We start from the raw sequence: 19,212 nt of genomic DNA on the forward strand, positions 1-19,212 counted from the left end.
GAGAGGGAGACGTTTTCTTTAACTTGTAGATGTCTAGTTCCTAAATTTTTATGATTAAATTTGACGGCAAGCGTTTTTATGACGTAGATTGCGATCATACTGCAAAACTAACTCCTTACTATCTGAAGAACTTCATGGTTGGTAATGGTTTCACCCTTCTTGGCAATAAGGCCTATGTTGTTTAGAGCATAGTTGCAAAATAAGTGTTCATTTTTTTTCTAAAAAAACACGTATAAAACAATAAATTTTAATGCCAAACTGCCTGTTTTCAAATTTCATTTTCCAACTTTTGTTTGTGGGCTATCTTTGATGTTTGTTCTATTAGATCCTTAATTATTTTATTTTTTTAAATTTTTAGATTTTTAGATTTTTTAAAAATTTACCGTATTTTTTTTCAAGCTAATCGTATTATACCCCACAAAAACCTCACTATTTGAAGATCAAAAATGTTTTTGGTGACTATAACTTTAGAAGGTGATGAGTTTTGGGGCTTAAGATTGGATCCCCTCCCTATGCCACGTATCACCTTCTAGTTTGTTCACTGGCATGGCGATTTTCTCGGAACATGTGCCTCAAACTTTTTATTTATTTTGTCTTGGGCAGCTTAGGAGCCCCAAGTGGTTTGATATAACTGATTGGGCAAACAGTTTGGTAAGAAGTCCATTGCTGGTTTGATTCCTGTGGGCGCTAATTTCTTCATAAACTGAAGCACGCATAAATTCTAATTTCTAGATGCAGGCCAACTAGCCTCAAGATTTCATGCTGCCATGTGAGCGAGTACTGTTAAAATGACCATAGAAAGAGGTGAATGTCATTTTTCACAATGGAAGACCATCATTGACTTTAAAAGTTGATAGTGCTCGAGTTCTTCATATTTATAATGGATTTGCAGCCGTTTCCAAAGATTTCTCTTAAATAAAAAGAGTAGTTACAATAGAGATTTTGCTTCCTTGATGTGATTTTGACACTCAACTTTGAGAAGTTTAATTTAATACTTAAAATTACGAAGAATCTTAAAGAATTTATAAAAGTAGTTGTTAATTAGTTAGTTGTCATGATTTCTAACCTTTTTGGATTGAAACCTAAGCTGTCAAAAGGTAAGTTGGATCCACTAGACCAAGAGGTCTGCATGGTCTAGAAATGGATCTATTGTTAAGACGATGGTATCTCTTATTTTCACAACTTTCATGATAAAAAATGGTAAATTCTGCACGCATCAATGAGAGTCATCCTCATCCTCTGCGTTATCATAGACAAAGTCTCTGAGGTGGGTGCAGTTTCTTCGAAACGGCTCTAAAATTTTAGAACTTTGTTTTGAAATTAACTTTACCAACATTAACTGTTGTGTATCGGTCCCAGTGAGTCGCAGCGTACCAGCCGTGACTTGTCCTGAAACAATATAGGCCCACGTGGTGCTTCAATGCTTCCTCTCTTTTTTTTAAAAAAAATCCTTAATAAGTCCAAATTTATTTGAAAAAAAGGCCCAAAAAATAAAATAGAAGTAGGCTGATGAGAATATACAGATCCGTTTCGCTGCATTGGTTAAAACGATGGCAGATTCATGAGTTTTCTCTATCTTCCCTGCATGATGAGTTTTCTCTATCTTCCCTGAACGAATGGCAGACAGTGTACGGGAGTACAAGCATGGAGCCGTACTATTGATATCGACCAGTCGAAGCTACTAGTATACTACATTCTTTTCACTTTCTCAAGTTCTCAATTTTGTTTTTTTTTTTTTTTGAAGATGGTTAGCAAAGATGATCAAATTCAAAAGTTGAGAACAAAACATACAGAAAAGAAAATGAAAAAGTTTACATGTAAAACAACAAAATTATACAGAATTTTCTTCCTTCCTGAGCTAAAGCTTACAGCTAAATTACAGTCGTCGCATTTGCTCTTCTATTCACTCAAATTTTCCGCCTAGTAAAACTCTCTCTCTTTCTCTCTGTGTGAAGATACGGAGGCAATGTTTTCAGCAGATGAAAAACAAGTCGAGCAGTAAAAAACTGTCATAAACATTCCATAGAAGAAGGCAAAACTCAGACATTGACATAAACCAATTACTTGAGAGAAAAATTACATAAAAATTAAGACTATTCAATCAGAGAATCGCTCTGGCCGTGGACATACCATACCACAGTAAGCCACCAGACATATGGATTGAAAATCTTTACCATGGGCCTTGAAATCTTAGTAATACAATTGCTCTGCAAATTTAATCATAACCTTGTTCTCATTCATGGAGGTCGCATTGAGTCATGGATGATACGGTGCATTTTCATCAGTGTTATTTGCTCACAAGGACAGCTAATGCTTGGCTTCATTGCAAGCCTGGGAATCTAAGTCCGGAGCATCGCCGCTGGAGCTCCGGAAGCCTGGCATTTCATGGTTGTGCTTTCCCTCATAAGTTGTAACAAATGCGCCGGGGTCAATAGATGACCTCTCTACATACTTGCGCACATTGCACCTCAGATTGGTACACCTGTAATAGCTTCTGCAGAGACCAAATCAACCATGTAAGCAACACAATCTGAAGGCCTGCCTGCTGCCAAACAGTTTCTTGATATCAGAAATAGATCATTCTCCCTCTCACTCTGTGAGACTGAAAAAAGGATCTTCTATATATTTCTAAACAAAAATAAAACAAAGTCCTAGAGAATTGGTGGTTAGGTGTGAGATTGGTACTATAATTTCCAGCAAGTGGCGACTCGAATTTGGAACACATCATAACTGAAGAAGGCTACCACCCAGAATGGTAATTCCAAGTTCTAATGCCACAGCCGGTAAACTTATCTCGCACAGGTCATTGTCTCAAACAAAAGTCTAATTCAAAGTTCTAATGCCTCAGGCAGCAAACTTACATTGCCAAGATCACTGTCTTGAACAAAGATCTCCAATTACTCATCAACCCTCAAACATAACTATTAGCACAAATATTTGCTTATTTTTTGGAACTTCATCTTTAACCTAAATTCACACAAAAGAAATCATAGAAAATTCATTTGCAGGGAGAGAAAAAGTTACCTGGGGTACGGGTTCCCTTTCACCACCTTCTGTCCATATTTTCTCCACCGAAACCCATCCTCAAGAATTTCAGATTCTGCAGCAGTTTGTGTAGTACTCTGGGGGTCTTGTACTACTGCACCTTCACTAATTTTCTTCTCTCTCTTTCTGAATGTCCACATGGAAGACAAGGAGTGAGGTCAATCCTTCAAAAGAAAAACTTCACAAGAGGAAGGGAAAGTAAAGGCACAGACACATAACAATACAGGGCCAGGCCAATGTGCGTGCACACTCACACACACGAACAAATGTATAAAGGTCATTTTACATGTCCGGTATGTTGCTAGGCAGTCAACTACCTTGCATGTCCACTCACTGGCTCTGAAAGCCAATGATGCACGGTCTGTTCTACCAGAACATTAATCAACTGATAGAGGGGGCTGACATCTCATTTTAGAAATGGAGAAAATCTGAAGTATCATCAGTCACAAAATCTTTTTTACAAGCGCTTTTCTAAATTTCTGGAAGTACCAGAGCTCATTACAGAAACTCAAGCACAAAGAAGCGTTTCAACATTTCCAGCAAAAACATAAATCTGTTCTTTTCAAGTCGCTTCATCAACCAAGTCTCACTGAAAATCAGCAAAATTTTTCATGTGAAAGTCACAATTATATATCAAAGAATCGAAACAATATGAACGGGATTGCACATGTTTATAGTGGTTGAAGGAAGGAAATATCCCTGGCTCAACTATTTTGCACATAAATGAAGGTCTACTGGCTTCTCATATTACCAAAGTATCAGTGGTGAACTCAGAAAAGATCTGCTTCAATGGATCTCTGATTCATACCTTCGCTTACTGGCAGGTTCTTCATCATTACCATCTTCTCCTCTGCTTCCCACCTCACATTCCTCACTAACTCCACAAGAGTTTTCATGGCTTGCGGTACCTGTATTAAGTAGGTTATTCATTGGATACTGTGAAGATGCCAACTTTCCATGGCTCTTTTGAGCATTTGCCAATGGCACTGTTGCATTTTGCTGCTCAACATTGCCACTATTCTTCTCCATATTTTTCTTGCCATGAGAATCACTCAATTGTGGATTGGAGCCATCCCGTCCAACACCTTGGGATACATGAGTTTGACCCTGCCCCTCTGAAGAAACACGCTTGGGAGGCTGCAGCTTTGGATGATTGTGCTCACCCTTATACACAATCTCTGCTATCTTCCCATCAAGAGACCTCTCAACCTTCTTCTTCACCGGACAGTTTGGATGCGTGCACTTATAATAGCTCCGTGGGTACTCACTTCCTTTCACCTGCTTCTGCCCATACTTTCTCCAGTTGTACCCATCAAAAGAAAGTCGGTCTCCACTAGTTGCAGAAGGCATAGTTGTATTACTCTGTTCGGTGTTCTGTGGGACTGGCTTTGGAGACACAATTTCCTGTACTTTATCCAATTGAGGTTGAGTTGGCTTAGGAGCTGCATATGAAGGCGGAGGTTGATGTTTATGATCAAAGTTCCCCTGTTAAAAATAATGGTTCAGCCTTGAATCCCACAAAGCAAAAACTACAACTTCTTGTAAAAAAACATTATGCTTTTCTTAAAGTACTGGTTGCCATGGTGCCACCATGGGAAGTTTCTAGCTTATGTTCATAGGCTGCACAATGGTCACAGAGATTCAAACATACTCTTTTACCCCTCTAAAGTCATGAAATTAACAGAAGATCAGAAATTAGGAGATTATGAGTTCAACCAGTGGACTATAGCAAAGACCCAACAGCAGGCTGAACACCTGACAACAATCTCACCATAAAATAACAAGTTTCAAAATTCAGGTCCAACTTAGATGCTAAGAGCAATCCGTGATACAATGAACAAGCAGATACCAATATTCATATAAAAACAACTTTAGGGTTTTCAAAATTCTTGAACAATATGTCTGATCTTTTTCTGCCTTTTCTTCATGATATTCTCCGAAATTGTCAGCACTGCACTTTATGTGAAAAGATTTACCTACAAAGAATGAGAAACTAAACAGATTTCGATAAGGGAGTATGCCCACATTTTCTTTTAAGCTTAATTGCCATCTAGATATTCAGGTAGCAATATCAACAGCATCAGTAACAATTTCGGCTATTGTTATTACTAATACTAATACTAGTATGAGGAGAAGCAGCGATGCTAGGTCTGGCTCAACACCACTACTCGAGATTGGAGAGAGGGTTTTGAAGTCCAAGTCCGTGAAATTCTTTCCAAAATAGGAAGCTCTGAAATTGTTAACTTTACTGTATAACCCAGCGCGTTAATAATATATTCACCTACCCACTTATCATTGATCAATTTTCCATAAATCTCATCTAGTTATTAGCTTTGGAGACAGCCCAAGCTGCCCAACATCAATTTCTGTTGTCTTTGCATCTCACTTGGATCTTTAGATCAACAATGCAGTCTGTCTACAGTTACTACCAGATCGTTAGTTCCGTAATGGGCACAAAATAAAGTAGAAAAGGAAGAGGGGACAGGGGTGTGGGGTGTGTGTGTGTTTGCGCGGCTGTGGGGGAAGGGGAAGGGAGGGGAGAGCAAGAGATGAACCTCACCATATTAGCCAGGAGAGATACAGTGGCTCTTGAAACAACCTTTGCCAATGGTTTGTAAACAACATTGGGTCTTTCCTCAGTCTTCGAAGGCCTATCAGCAGAAGAAGTGGCAGAAGTGCGGGCAGCTGCAGGGGCGGCGGTGGCCGGTGCTGCTGGTGCTGTTGGTGCAGCTCCCACCGTCTGTAGAATTTCCACAAGAACAGAAAGGAAAGAGAAAACTTAGTTAAACAGCAGAACAAAAACCACAACTGAAAGAACAAAAAGAACGCCAGCTGACACCAAGGAAACCCAGACAAAAGCTCCACAAACCAAAGAAACCAACTACTCAAAACTCCCCAAAAAAGCGAACAACACCAAAAGAACCCGACCACCCACGATCTAAAACCCCATGAAAGCCCGTCAATTCCTAAAACCCACCAAGAATTCGGTCGCACCCACCTTGGGTTGAAGGCCACCAACGGGGAAATGGCTCACGGAGGGCTTCAACCTCACCGTCTTGGGCCGGATTGCGACGGTGGTTGTCGTCGGGGGCTCGGACTCCGGCAAGGTCCTCGGAGGGGTGGCGTTGATGGCTCCGGCCAGTAGCTCGGTGAACGTCCTGAAACCCGTGCAAGAAGGCCGGGAAGCGACGGGCTTGGAAACAACCACCCTCTGCTGCACCTCCTTCCCTTCCATTCCACCACCACCACCACCACCAGGGCTGCAACAGAAAACCAATCAAGCTCCGGCAAGTAGGGGCTTCCTCATAATTCCGGTACACCAAACAATCCCCGGCATTGCAGGGTTTGGTGCTTCGCTCACGAACAGTGACTTAAAGAAGCATGGGTGAAATTCGGATGCCTTCAATGCATCAATTACAGAGAGAGAGAAAGAGAGAGTCTCGTACCAGGACCAGCCTATTATAACTGCCAACGCTCCTGACTCGGAAATAAAGCTCAGAGAGGGAGAAAGAGAGAGAACACGTAGTTGTGTAAGAAAATGGCCGTGCACTTCCCAAAAAGCCACGGATCGGTTCAAAAACCATCCAAAACGTCCTGAATGGTTTTGTTCAATCACTAGTTTGTAGTTTCTTTCATTTAACCAAAAAAAAAAAGAAAAAATTATTTTTCACTTAATATAAAAATAAGTCAATTAATTTTTAAGTCAATTTCATTGATTATAATAAAATTAAATGGACGGAGCATAGTTATTTTAATTTTTATAATTAATTAAAAGGTGGGTATACTCGTCGTTCCAGTTGATGGATGGTTCAGGTACTCTTGACTCAACTCAAGACCCCAAAAACAAACGAAATTAAGGGACCTCCGAACCTTATCGAAACAATAGATAACCCTCCCCGTTCACCTAAAATTCATTATCAAACTTAATTATTTAACCTGATTAAAAATTGTTTAAATTAAAAAATAAAAAAAATTACACTTAAAAACGAAATCTACAAGAATTTTTTATAATAACAAACTTCAAGAATTTTGAAACAAAGACAGAAGTGGACGCAGGCCGACTCTTTCTCACACTTCTTTCAAGAAGGCCAAAAAAATGTTGACGTTTCTACGGACTAGTAAAATCCCCAGAATCAGTACGCTTTGATTTTTTCTTTTTAATCTTTTCCAACGCTACCAAACGGTTCTAGGACAAATTAAAAAGTTTGAACTCTAGTTGCCAGTAACAATTTTTGGTTTTTTGCTGTTTGACTATGGAGAAAATTGAGTCTGCCAGGAGTTTTTGTCGCACGTTCGAATGTTTAAAATTGTAAGGGTTTTTTTGTCTCATTTTTTATTGTTTACACTCGTAAGGATGCATCATGCTTGTGAATGACACCTTGAAACGGCAGTTCGGAGATAAAATGTCGTTTTGCTGCTAAAACGTCGTTTTAAGGTATGTTTGGATCACCAGTACAACTGAGTTTGTGAAAAAAAAAATTCCTTTTTAACAAAATGGGATCAATATAATAACAAGATGGTATTTGTCCATCCAAACAACTGAGTTTGTGGAAAAAAAAATAATAATTTTAACAAAATGAGATCAATCTAATAACAACAAGATGATATTTTAAAATTTGAAAATATGACATGAAAAATTTATAAATTTTAGTTTAACCTATATGCAAATTCTGAAAAGGTATGTTTCCACTCTTGTTAAAATTTTGAAATTATATTTTGGTTCTTGCAATGAAAAATTCTTAGCTTCACTTCTGGTTTGAATTTGGTTTACTCTTTGCATTTATTAAAAGAATTCTATCCACATATTTGTCTTAATTTGGTCTTCCTATTTGCTATTAGCTTTCACTACAACTAAAATTTTCAAGTTTTTATATTAAAAAATGCAAATGGATCATATTTAACTGCATTAAATTCGATTTTCGCACACTTTCTAACATGTTTAACTCTTTTTAATCCGATCTGATCATGCTTTGATTCATAAACTCCGAGCTTACCATGGACTTGTTGACTGAACCCATGAACAAGGTGAATAATGTGAAAGGTGTCAAGTTGAAGATTTTTTTTTTTTTTTCAGGTGACCGGAAGTTTTCGGCAGGCAGTCGTAGCCTTCGGGATCAGCTTGCTTTGTGACCAATATGGTTTAGGACAGTAGTTTCGGGAACTAAGCGGCAACCGCGGGAGTTGACCCAACGATCCCCTTTATGTGCATGCACGCCCCGCGTACACGATTAATCTAATTGAAGACTTAACTTATATATTAGTGTCTTAACTTTGTCATTTTGTTGCCTAAGCTTTCTCATGATATTGTCCTCATAATACTCGACCGCCGAGGCTTTGTTAAAATAACAAAAGCTACACTTACTATATATTTTATGAGATCAAGTACAACTGATAGGCTTCAAACTTGATTACTAACAACCTTCATATCAATTATTCTAAACTTTCCTTCTACAAACACCAAGATCAAGAACTCAAAACGGATGGACAAGTTAGACCATCCACATAATTATGGATAGGTTGTGTTTGATAGCGTCGGATCTAATCTCCGTCAGGTGTAAATTTATAGTTTAAAAAAACAGAAGATTTTTCAACTGGAGATCTCAAATCTGTTTTACTTTGCGGAAACCACTGAAACATAGGATCTGAGATGCAAGGCTATCAAACATAGCAAGATATAAAAGAATACTCAGTTGAACCAGGGGCAGAGATAGGTGGGCGAATGCCCCCACAGAGACGATCTCAAACATTAGTTTAACTCTTGGGACTTGGGTAGACGGGGGTCTAGTTATATTGTACTGTCTCACGAGATCCGGGTCACTGCTCCCGTGATCTGGGTGCAAGTAGGTGGTGTTAACTATGCCGGAGATTTTCAACAAACAAAATGTTATATTTTTCAAAAAAGTTAATTTAATCTATAAAAAAAAAATTTAAAACTATAGTGCAGCCTAGAAAAAAAAATTGAAAAGTATATCTGTTTGGTATGAATAATCAGTGGACTTTATTGCCCCTTAAGTTTATAAGGTCACTAGGTTCTTCCCTTACTAACCAAGGAACCACATGTGACCAGAATCAGCAGAGCTTCTTGGTCAAAAGAAAGGCATGACAGTAAAAAGTGAAAAGTTTTAAAAAATTAGTTGTTTATGTGCGCCTGTTGTCTAGAAAAAAGAGCCCAAATGAATTTTATAACTGAAGAAGGTCAGATTGGTGCTCAACTAAGTTTCCATGAAATGCATGTGCCTAACTTAAGCTTATTTTCTAATTGTGTAGTAATTTTTAATAGATTTACTTGAGCATGGTATTTTTCAAATTTTTTTCTTAAAAAAAAAAAGAAATTCCATAAAAAATATTCAACCAACCATATACCATTTGAAATTTCCATTATTTTGTGCATTCTGGGCCTCTAGACACTAGCCAGGTGGATGAAGTTCTTATTGGTGTTCGAGAAAAAACCGAAGATTAATATGTAAATGAGTTGAGTTCGAGTTCGAGATTATCGAAATTGATGAAACAACTAGAATTTCAATAAGATTGGTAATTCTTAATTTGAGCGCTCCTAATTACCATCAATCGGATTCGGATGCGAAGATCTTAATTAATAAAATATGAGTTAGATAATTTGCTAGATTTGATATTCTCGTGTTGGATTAAGAATAAAGCCGAAAATTTTCCTTGATTAGTATACTCTAAGTAGGGATCTGCCTGATTCTGGGGACTAAGATCATCAAGCTTTTAGAAACCGAAAGTTATTGTGAAAAAGTAAAAGAAAAGAAAAGAAAAACCTTTCAGGTGACAATTGACCTTAGAGTCAAGTGTCTTGAAAATTGGATCTGTACCGAATCATCTGATTCACCGATTCTATATAATAACTTGTGAATTAGCTAAAAATGATTTTTTACAAAATATTTTCCAAAAATAATAGAAAAATATATGAAAATCAATGAAAATGTGATAAAAAAAATGTTAAAATATTCTCACCGAATAACATTGGTTCATGACCGGTTCGATTCGATAGGGACGTTGTTTCTGATCAGAAAGGAAACCAGTAAAAAGAACTACTGCTTTTCAGACGGAGCCTTCCTTTTTAAAAAAGGAACACCTACCTTTTAATGATCATAAAAGTAGTAAACAATAATATAAAATGATTTATTCCTCACTGTGAAGTTGCTCACATATCTATGTTTTGCAATAAAATATAAGATTAGTTCCTACCAGTCAAAGTCACTCACCTGTATTATATATATATATATATATATATATATATATATATATATATATATATATATATATATATATATATATATATATATATAGAGAGAGAGAGAGAGAGAGAGAGAGAGAGAGAGAGAGATGGCATTTCCCATGCATATCCGACAATACTTCAGTAGCACATCATGTTTTTGACGTTCGGAACATTGGTAATTTACTAAGAATATATATATATATATATATATATATATATATATATATATAGAGAGAGAGAGAGAGAGAGAGAGAGAGTTGACAGTTCCCATGCGTATCCAACAATACTTCAGTAGCACATTCATGTCATTGAAGTTCGGAACATTGGTAATTTGCTAAGAATTATTTGAACAAATTTTTAGAGAAACCAACTCGAGGATCCACCGGCACCAAAAAGTTTTACATGATTTAACGTATGATTGATTTCTTCAAGTCCTAGAGAAAATTTAAATGTAACATTGATTCTATAAAAGAAAAAACAACATGAAGGAGATAGTACTGACCCAATCCCATTATTCCATCCCCTTCCAACCAAAAGTTCCAAATTTCGAGAACAGAAAAATAAAATCGACCGGGCAACCTAACTTGTAAGCTATGCATGAATAAACAAATGGGGTAGATGTACCCTCATATCAAATTTCTAATACATACATGCATAATTAAATTAATTAATTAATTGGTAGTTTAATCAAGAATTTATGGGGAGCGTGGCCCCATGCCTAATTCAGAGTATATATATACATATATATAATCACCGTGAAAGTGCCGATGTATTTAATATATTATATATTATATATATATAATTAATTAATAGTTTATTTAAACATTTATGGAGAGAGTGGCATCGAGCCGAAGAAAAAGGACAGAGCCAATTTAAAATAGCGGTTCATGCAGGGGGGGCAAAGGGGGGCCTGCTCCCAACAAAATATATAATAAATATTTCATTAAATAATAACACTTTATGGCTGGTAGGGCCCCAGAAGAAGAAGGAAGCGCTAACCCTAAATTTGAGAGTTAGGTGAGGTTGGAAGCGTTGGTGGTGGGGAAATCGTTAGCACGTGAGACTGTCCCCCCACCCAGGCCAGGCCCCCAACCTCCACCAGCGTCCCGGTCAACCGCCGGCCTCCCTCACTGACTGGTAGTTATATGTGGCCCAGCCTCCTCCTTTGACTCGCCCCTCCCGTCTCGTCTCGTCTCGTCTCGGTCCCCAGCGGACCGCCCCGGTACGTCCGGAATCGCGGACCGGACCGTCGCGGGCTTTGACTTCTTATGACGACCAAAATGCCCTTGCTCCGAGAATCTAGCTAAACATGTTTAGGAAGCCGGATTATTTTATCCGCGGCCCAATCACATGTGGAGGTCAATCACCTGGCATCATGTGGTTGGGAGGGTCTGGACTTAGGGTTGGCATAGTAGGAATGGGCTGGGACCGTTCGAGCCGACAAGTGCGGTTTCATTCTCATGGGTGTCAACTCCTTGTGCTGCTGATCGAGGCGTGGGCGAGCGTATGGACTCCGAGAGTCCATCACCGAAAGGAATTTGCTGCTATTTGTCGGGATTTCAAGGCAGGGCAGGACCTATGTGTGGGCAGCTGCCCACACAGATATGCCCTTTTGTCCACAATGGACTGGGCCCCAAAGAGCCTTCTTTATTTGTGCCTCCGAGGCCCGACTAAAGTTATTTGGTGCCCTTCAGCTAAAAACTTCTGGCTCTATCATGCATGGGTTCTAGACCAGTATATTGTTCGACGATACCGAAAAAAAAAAAAATCATTTTGATACATCTTCCCAAAAGAATAGTTCCAGAGGTCCAAACTTCAAATGGGTAATGCGTTCACAGATAGACGAAATCTCTTGAGTCTTACATCTCAGTATGGATCCAAAGGAGATCCAGATCTTCCACATGCCTGATAATAGACACTGTCCCGCTGTTGGGTTATGATTTTTGCCAAGTCCACCTGATCTAGAGATCCAGTGGCCGACTAATTGGATCCGACCTCTTTCTTGCATGTTCAAGACTTGGATCTGATATCGAACCACTCAGATTTGAGAGCCTTCCTTTTCACCCGTACCAGGTTAGGCAGCCTTTAAGCAGCTACGTCTGAAGTAGATCCAAACATTTTTCTAATGGCAAGATGAAACCCCCTTTTCTCCTCAAGCTTGGTGTTAGGTAAATCTCTACCAGTGATGCAGCTCCAGTATTAAACACTAGACTAGGGTTGAAATTAAGAAGGCTGCCAGATTCGGCTGTAATAAATGTGATTCCCAATATCATATCCAAAATGTTTTCAGTAGTTCGATCACAAGTCTTATGTCTAACCGAGGTATCGACACAGCCCTAGACCCTGAGCGAGAGAGAGAGAGATACAGTTTCAACTCTCATATCCATGTAGTTAGATGAAGTATTCCTCTGGCTTACTCTGAAATTTATTTCCAAAATGTCCAATTATTTGTGTTAACAGCTTGTTTTTGTTTCTTAATACACGAAGGTGTAGACAATACTTTTTTCCTATTTTCAGTTCATGAATGACAGCTTTTTGAGTCAACAACTCATACACACACACACACACACACACATGCAAAACAAAAAGCTTCTTCATGGACATAATCTTCTTGAGGGATGGCTGAAAAGTTGGGACATGAGGTTGCTTTTTAGAGAAAAACAGACTTTGAAGAGAAAGTTTGATGTGTGCCCATAAAAGGTTACTACTCTCCACTTTCATAGTTAACAACTCCCAATTATTAGACTTATATGTGCATGTTTCTTCTCTCTCTCTCTCTCTCTCTCTATATATATATATATATATTGAAGCAAATGAATTGTGTACTGCAAATTAACTTTTGGATGGAACATATTATGATTCACTAACTTAAGATGATTCAGCGTTTGACCAACAGTTACAGTTGTCTCTCTGAAATCTGGATCTGGTTCACTGGTATTATCAGCTTTCCCCCACCCACCACTTTGGTAGGTGCATTAAGGCTTTGTAGGTGGCAACAGCTCACCCTCATTGTTAGGTGAGATTCACCTGCATCCAGTCCCATGCGAGCCGGCTCGGATGAACCCAGCACCATCGATGAGGCGCAGCCAGGTCAAATAGACTTGTCACGGTGCACAAAGGCATTGGTTAAGATGGGTTCGCTCAATGTGGTTGGTGTGGTGTGGGCTTGAGCTTGCCAGTGGCATGACTAGCCTCACTACAGTTGATTTGGCAGTAGAGTTCAGTGAGCATAGTCAATTCCTTGGCAGCTTGAGCTTTGCTGGTAGATGGTGGCTAGTGAACTCAGCTTGTTTGTTGGCAGATGTATGGCATTTGCCCTAACAGCTGATTTAATGCTCCGAGAAGGGTGCATGATGTGTCAAATCCCCCTAGCGACACGGCACCCCTATGTCCGCTTCAGCGATCCTAGGTCCGCTTCGGCGATCCTAGGTGCGCTCCTTGTGGGCCAGGAAAGCGCTGTGTCTCGAGGCACTGGGTCATGCAGGAGGGCTTGACACATTGAGCACCCACCTCCCCTGAACGTTGCCCGCACTCGGCACGTGTCCGCTAATGAAATGCACCCACCTCCCCTGAAGTGAAATGTTCAGGTCATTAGACACCCCATTATTGTATACACAATTAATGCATGTATGTGTCCATGATTGAGTGGTGGAGACAGAACTCTGTATGAGGGGCACTAATACTTGAAAATTGCAACATTTAAGGGACAGCCAACATGTAAATAAGTAGAAAGATATGAGGTGCTAAAATGAATGTGGGACTAGTGTGGGCAATTGCCCGCAGCAGCTCACATGTGCCTCGGCCACTGCCATGATTGGAAAACCATTTTCAGGCCTTTCTAACATTGGATTGGCCATGCTAATCTTTTCTGTATCGTTCCAATTTTGTTAACGATAAACATTTTGAAATGATACATTTTATTTTATAAAGAGGTTACAATCAACTGCTCCCAAATCCTTTTAGTTAAGGAGAAACTTAGCTCTTTTCCTCAATAATCAGTATCAATGGTTTATCCATAATATATACATGTGTGACATTTTCCTTGATTAAACCATGGTTTCATGGTTAGTAGGATAATCAACTAAGGTTTTTGCATTCCCAACACAGGCCAATAGCAACAACCATTTTGGCTTCTTTAGCCATTAGTATGTTTACCAAAAACTGGATTTAGAATCATATAAAATTTTTCACTTTTTACATTTTTTTTAACGGCAAGAGTGAACTTTGACTGCCAACGCTTACAAGGACAATGTCATGAGAGAGTTTAGGCAAGAAAAAGACAAAGTTAAGAATGGATCCAATGTCCTCAATTTAACTTGATTTCTCCAAAGCCTATGATATAAAGTAATGTTCTCTCCACGATTAATTTGACAAGATATTTCATCTTGGGTTCAGAAAAGGTGCCTTCAAGGAAATATCAAAAATTACTTAGCATGTTTTTCGCATTTTTATCACATTTTTTGTGTAATTTTCATGTTATTTTTGTCTTAAAGCTTAAAACTTGAGTTATAATTTATCTTATTTTTTATCATTAATAAAACATCTTTTGTATCGTTATCCACCCATTTTGCATGTTTTCTTATTAGTTTCTTATTTATTTAATTTTACCTCATTTCAGAGGAAAACAACATCAATGAAAACTACAAAAGAAGAACCTCAACCATCAAAACCCAAGAATGATTAGACAAATACTTTTTATACTCAATGGCCTTCAGATTTCTATTATATATTTCTAGAAGAAATGAAGAGTTGTTGTTGAGTTCATACTGGCTGATGGGGGCATAACTATACACTCTCATTTGCTCTCTGAAGACATTTCACCTTGACCTCATTAGAAGTTTTTCAAAACCTTCTTTTTGCATTTTATGAAAGGTATTTTGGTCTTTACACATCCCTACACATGCACAAGAGTTCATATAACCAGCTTCAGGGAGGGATGGGTTTGGCGCTTCTTCCGCTAACCAGAAAACCAAAGGCATACTTTGATCCACCTTTGGAGAAAAACTTAATATAACATCCCCAAGGGGGTTGGTGCAACGGTGAAGGCAGAGGCCGATAAGAGGCCGGTTTTTGTTTTGAATCCCTTTGACATCAATCCTCTCTATTGCAAAAAGGTGGTCATTGACGTGTGAGCTGAAGCACGGCGGAGCGACACCCCAAAGCATCGAAAGCAAACCCTATACCCTAGGGGAATAAGGGGTTAGGTGTGAGGGTTTTGGCCTTCTTATAGGTGGTGGGAAAACATGCCAATTCCTCGAGAGCTGAACTCAGCTTGTTTGTTGGCAGATGTATATTGTATGGCATTTGCCCTAACGGCTGATTTAATGCTTCTGAGAAGGGTGCATGATGTGTCAAATCCCCTTATGCGCCATGGCGCCCCTAGGTCCTAGGAAAGCGCCATCTCTCGAGGCACTATGTCATGCAGGAGGGCTTGACACATGAAGCACCTACCTCCCCTGAACGTTGACCGCGCTTGGTACGTGTCCGCCAATGAGACGCACCCACCACCCCTGAAGTGCAATGTTCAGGTCATCAGACACCCTCTATTGTATATACAATTAATGCATGTATATGCCCATGATTGAGTGGTGGAGACAGAACTATCTGTATGAGGGGCACTAATACTTGAAATTGCAACATTTAAGGGACAGCCAACATGTAAATAAGTAGAAAGATATGAGGTGCTGAAATGAAAATAAACAATTCATGTGGGACTAGTGTGGGCGATTGCCCACAGCAGCTCACATGTGCCTCAGCCAGTGTCATGATCGGAAAACCATTTTCAGGCCTTTCTAATATCGGATTGGCCGTGCTAATCTTTTCTGTATCCTTCCGATTATGCTGGATGTTTCCGAAACGATAAACATTCTGACATTATAATCCTTATAAGGAGGCTGCAACCAACTGCTCCCAAATCCTTTTAGTTAAGGAGAAACTTGGCTCTTTTCCTCAATAGTCAATATTAATGGTTTATCCATAATATATATACATGTGTGAAGTTGTTTTTGATTAATCCATGTTTTCATGGTTAATAGGGTAATCAACTAAGCTTTTTTGCATTACCAACACATGCCAATAGCCCCACAAAAAACAACAACCATTTTGGCTTCTTTAGCCATTAGTAAGTTTGCAAAAAACTGGATTTAGAAGCATGTAAGATTTTTCACTTTTTACATTTTTTTTTATTTGGCAAGAGTGAACTTTGGCTAACAATGCCATGAGTGAGTTTAGGCAAGAAAAAGAGAAAGTTAGGATTGGATCCAATGTCCTGAATTTAACTTGATTTCTTCAAGGCTTATGAAATAAAGTTATGTTCTCTCCACTATTAATTTTATAACATATTTCATCTTGGGTTCAGAAAAGAGGTGATATTTATGCTAAAAAAACAAAAAGGTGCCTTCAAGGAAACATCAAAATTTACTTAGCATGTTTTGCTTTCTTAAGATATTTCACCTTGGCCTTATTGGAAGGTTTTCAAAGCTTTTTTTTTTTCCACTTTATAAAGGGTATTTTGGTCTTTACACATCCCTTCACATGCACAAAAGTGCATATAACCAGCTTCATGGAGGGATGTCTTTGGCGCTTCTTCGGCTAACCGAAAAACCAAAGGCATACATTGATCCACCTTTGGAGAAATACTTAAATATAACATCCTCAAGGGGTTTGGCGCAACGGTGGGGGTCGCGGCCGATAGACAGCTGGTTCTTGTTTTGAATCACCGTGACATCAACCTTGTATATTACAAAAAAGAGGTCATTTGACGTGCAAGCCGAAGCACAGCAGGGCAGCACCCCGAAACATCAAAAGTAGACTTTGAACTTTAGGGCATAAGGGGTTAGGTAGAGGATTTCGGCCTTCTTTTAGGTGGTGGAAAACCATGCTCACCTAAAATTTCTTAAATATAAAAAGTTACATTTTTTTAAACATGCTATGTTGGCTTTTTAGGAGGAAACCTTTCATCTAAGGGTGAGCTGTGTTAATCATTGTTGGTGAAACTTGTTAAGCATTGAATTTTGTTCATAGTTCTTGGCTCTTTGTGTCACAATTCCGTCCTTGCCAAACCTTTTTTAACATTTTATGCATGACATTCAGAGCCATTTGAACTGCAATATTTTCAACTTTGTCATTCTTATGACAATATATCTGAACCGTAGATCACCGTTGAGAATCTCAACATTTATAGTGTTGAATTCCAAGCAGATTGAGGGTTTGGACATGGAGGCCTTTTAGATTCACTCAGTCATCTAACTAGGGCTGGAAAAACGATGAGAAAAATGTGATGAACATTTATGTCATCTAGTATACTAGCTTTTTGTTTATTTTTTTCTCTCAATCATTCATTTGCATTAAATATATGACCCTGGTTAGATGGTTGGGTGATTATGAATAACTAGAGTTACCATTCACTTTCATATATGAATTATGACTTTGGCTTGTCAAAGTCACCTAGCTATTTAACTAGAGCCATCTGATCTGATATGATGGACGGTTAAAAAAACAAGAAGAAGAAAATGATAAGCATTTCGTCATCTACTATTGCTCCACATATTTTTCTCATGGTTTTTCTTTGAACCATCCATCCGACTTTGATTAGATGGTTGAATAGCCAAAGTCATCATTCACTTTATATATATATATATATATATATATTCTCACTATTTCTAACTTGAGTTGATTAATTGGATCCGGCTTGGCAATGCCATAAGCAAGCAAAATCTTAGCAACTTGAATCTCTCTCTCTCTCTCTCTCTCTCTCTCTCTCTCTCTTCAAATTTCAATCCCTTTGGCCAATATATTGTGCGGTCTGATATACAACTCAGAAGCCAAGAGTACATTTGCTCAGCCAGTCGTTCATCTCTCTCACGAGACATGTGATCTGTGATCCGTTGTTTTGACATGCACTCAAAATTGAATTCCAAGATTTGGATCACTAAAGACATCTGACCCGAAAGATCGTGCCTGTCCTTAACCAGACAGTTTTTGATCCACAGTCCCCACCATGCACCAGGCAGAGTTCATATAAGATTACCTTAATTTGAGATCTCGGATTCGAGTTCCTAACAAAATGATCTGTTCAATTTCAGATCCAACCTCGTCTCTTTTCCTACTCATGTCTTCAAGCAACCCTAATGAAGACCAACCCTAAATAAAGATGTTGGGTGGTATCTGACCCTTCATGGGTTGGGCTTGAGCTGGCTATTTGACATTTAGGCTGGCCCGATAAATTAAAAAAAAAAAGGAAACTTGTCAGGCCGGACTTGGCTTGACATATGTATTTCAAACCATCCACATTGCATTTATTCGCTTGTTATAACAAGGCAGGCAGAGTTAATACTCTTTCAAATTAACCAATAATAGGATCAAAATTTTTTATTTCCAGGCTCATAATGTGGTCCAAAATTTTGAAAAAATATGAGTTTTCTAGAAAAACAAAAAATAAAGATAAAAATGGCTAAACAAAAGTAGCGGTGGAGATCAACAGTTTACACTTGATTGATAAAATTCCTGAATTTTGAATCCTTTTTGAGGTTCATGGGGAGGTGCCCACATGGAAATCCATGCAACGATGGGGTGGATCTTTCTGTCGTACAAAGCTAGAAAATTTTGGTTAAGGAGCTCTAGCAATTTAAATATTAAATTTGAAGAAGATTTTGGTGAATGGAAACATATGATGATTTAAAAATGGTGACCAAATGTATCTTGATCTGTATATATATGTGAATTTTGTAGTATAATGTGGATGGTGTGCACTTGTTTTTTCCTTATGGTTATGTGAAAAAGGCAGAGAAAGCTTCACATATTTGACCAATTTCATTGCGAAGTTAGGTCCATAGGTAGTGTCCCTCACAGTTTGAGTCATTGGTTTGGACAAAAACCTTTTAAAGAAAAACAACTAAATGTATGATGACAGCAATCTTTTGCTTTTC

At 38.5% G+C, this 19,212-nt stretch overlaps 1 protein-coding gene across 1 annotated transcript; it reads right to left on the reverse strand.

The window, feature by feature from the left end:
* Positions 1 to 2,025: 2,025 nt before the first annotated feature.
* Positions 2,026 to 6,508, reverse strand: LOC116255078 (WRKY transcription factor 44-like). The gene is made up of 5 exons (XM_031630824.2): positions 6,044 to 6,508; positions 5,606 to 5,785; positions 3,854 to 4,530; positions 3,025 to 3,171; positions 2,026 to 2,494 (listed from the first exon to the last, which is right to left on the reverse strand). The coding sequence occupies exons 1-5, from the start codon at positions 6,278 to 6,280 to the stop codon at positions 2,308 to 2,310; spliced, it is 1,428 nt and encodes a 475-aa protein (XP_031486684.1). The 5' UTR covers positions 6,281 to 6,508; the 3' UTR covers positions 2,026 to 2,307.
* Positions 6,509 to 19,212: the final 12,704 nt, after the last annotated feature.

Source organism: Nymphaea colorata, chromosome 5 (genome assembly GCF_008831285.2).
Source record: "Nymphaea colorata isolate Beijing-Zhang1983 chromosome 5, ASM883128v2, whole genome shotgun sequence".
Lineage (NCBI taxonomy): Eukaryota > Viridiplantae > Streptophyta > Magnoliopsida > Nymphaeales > Nymphaeaceae > Nymphaea > Nymphaea colorata.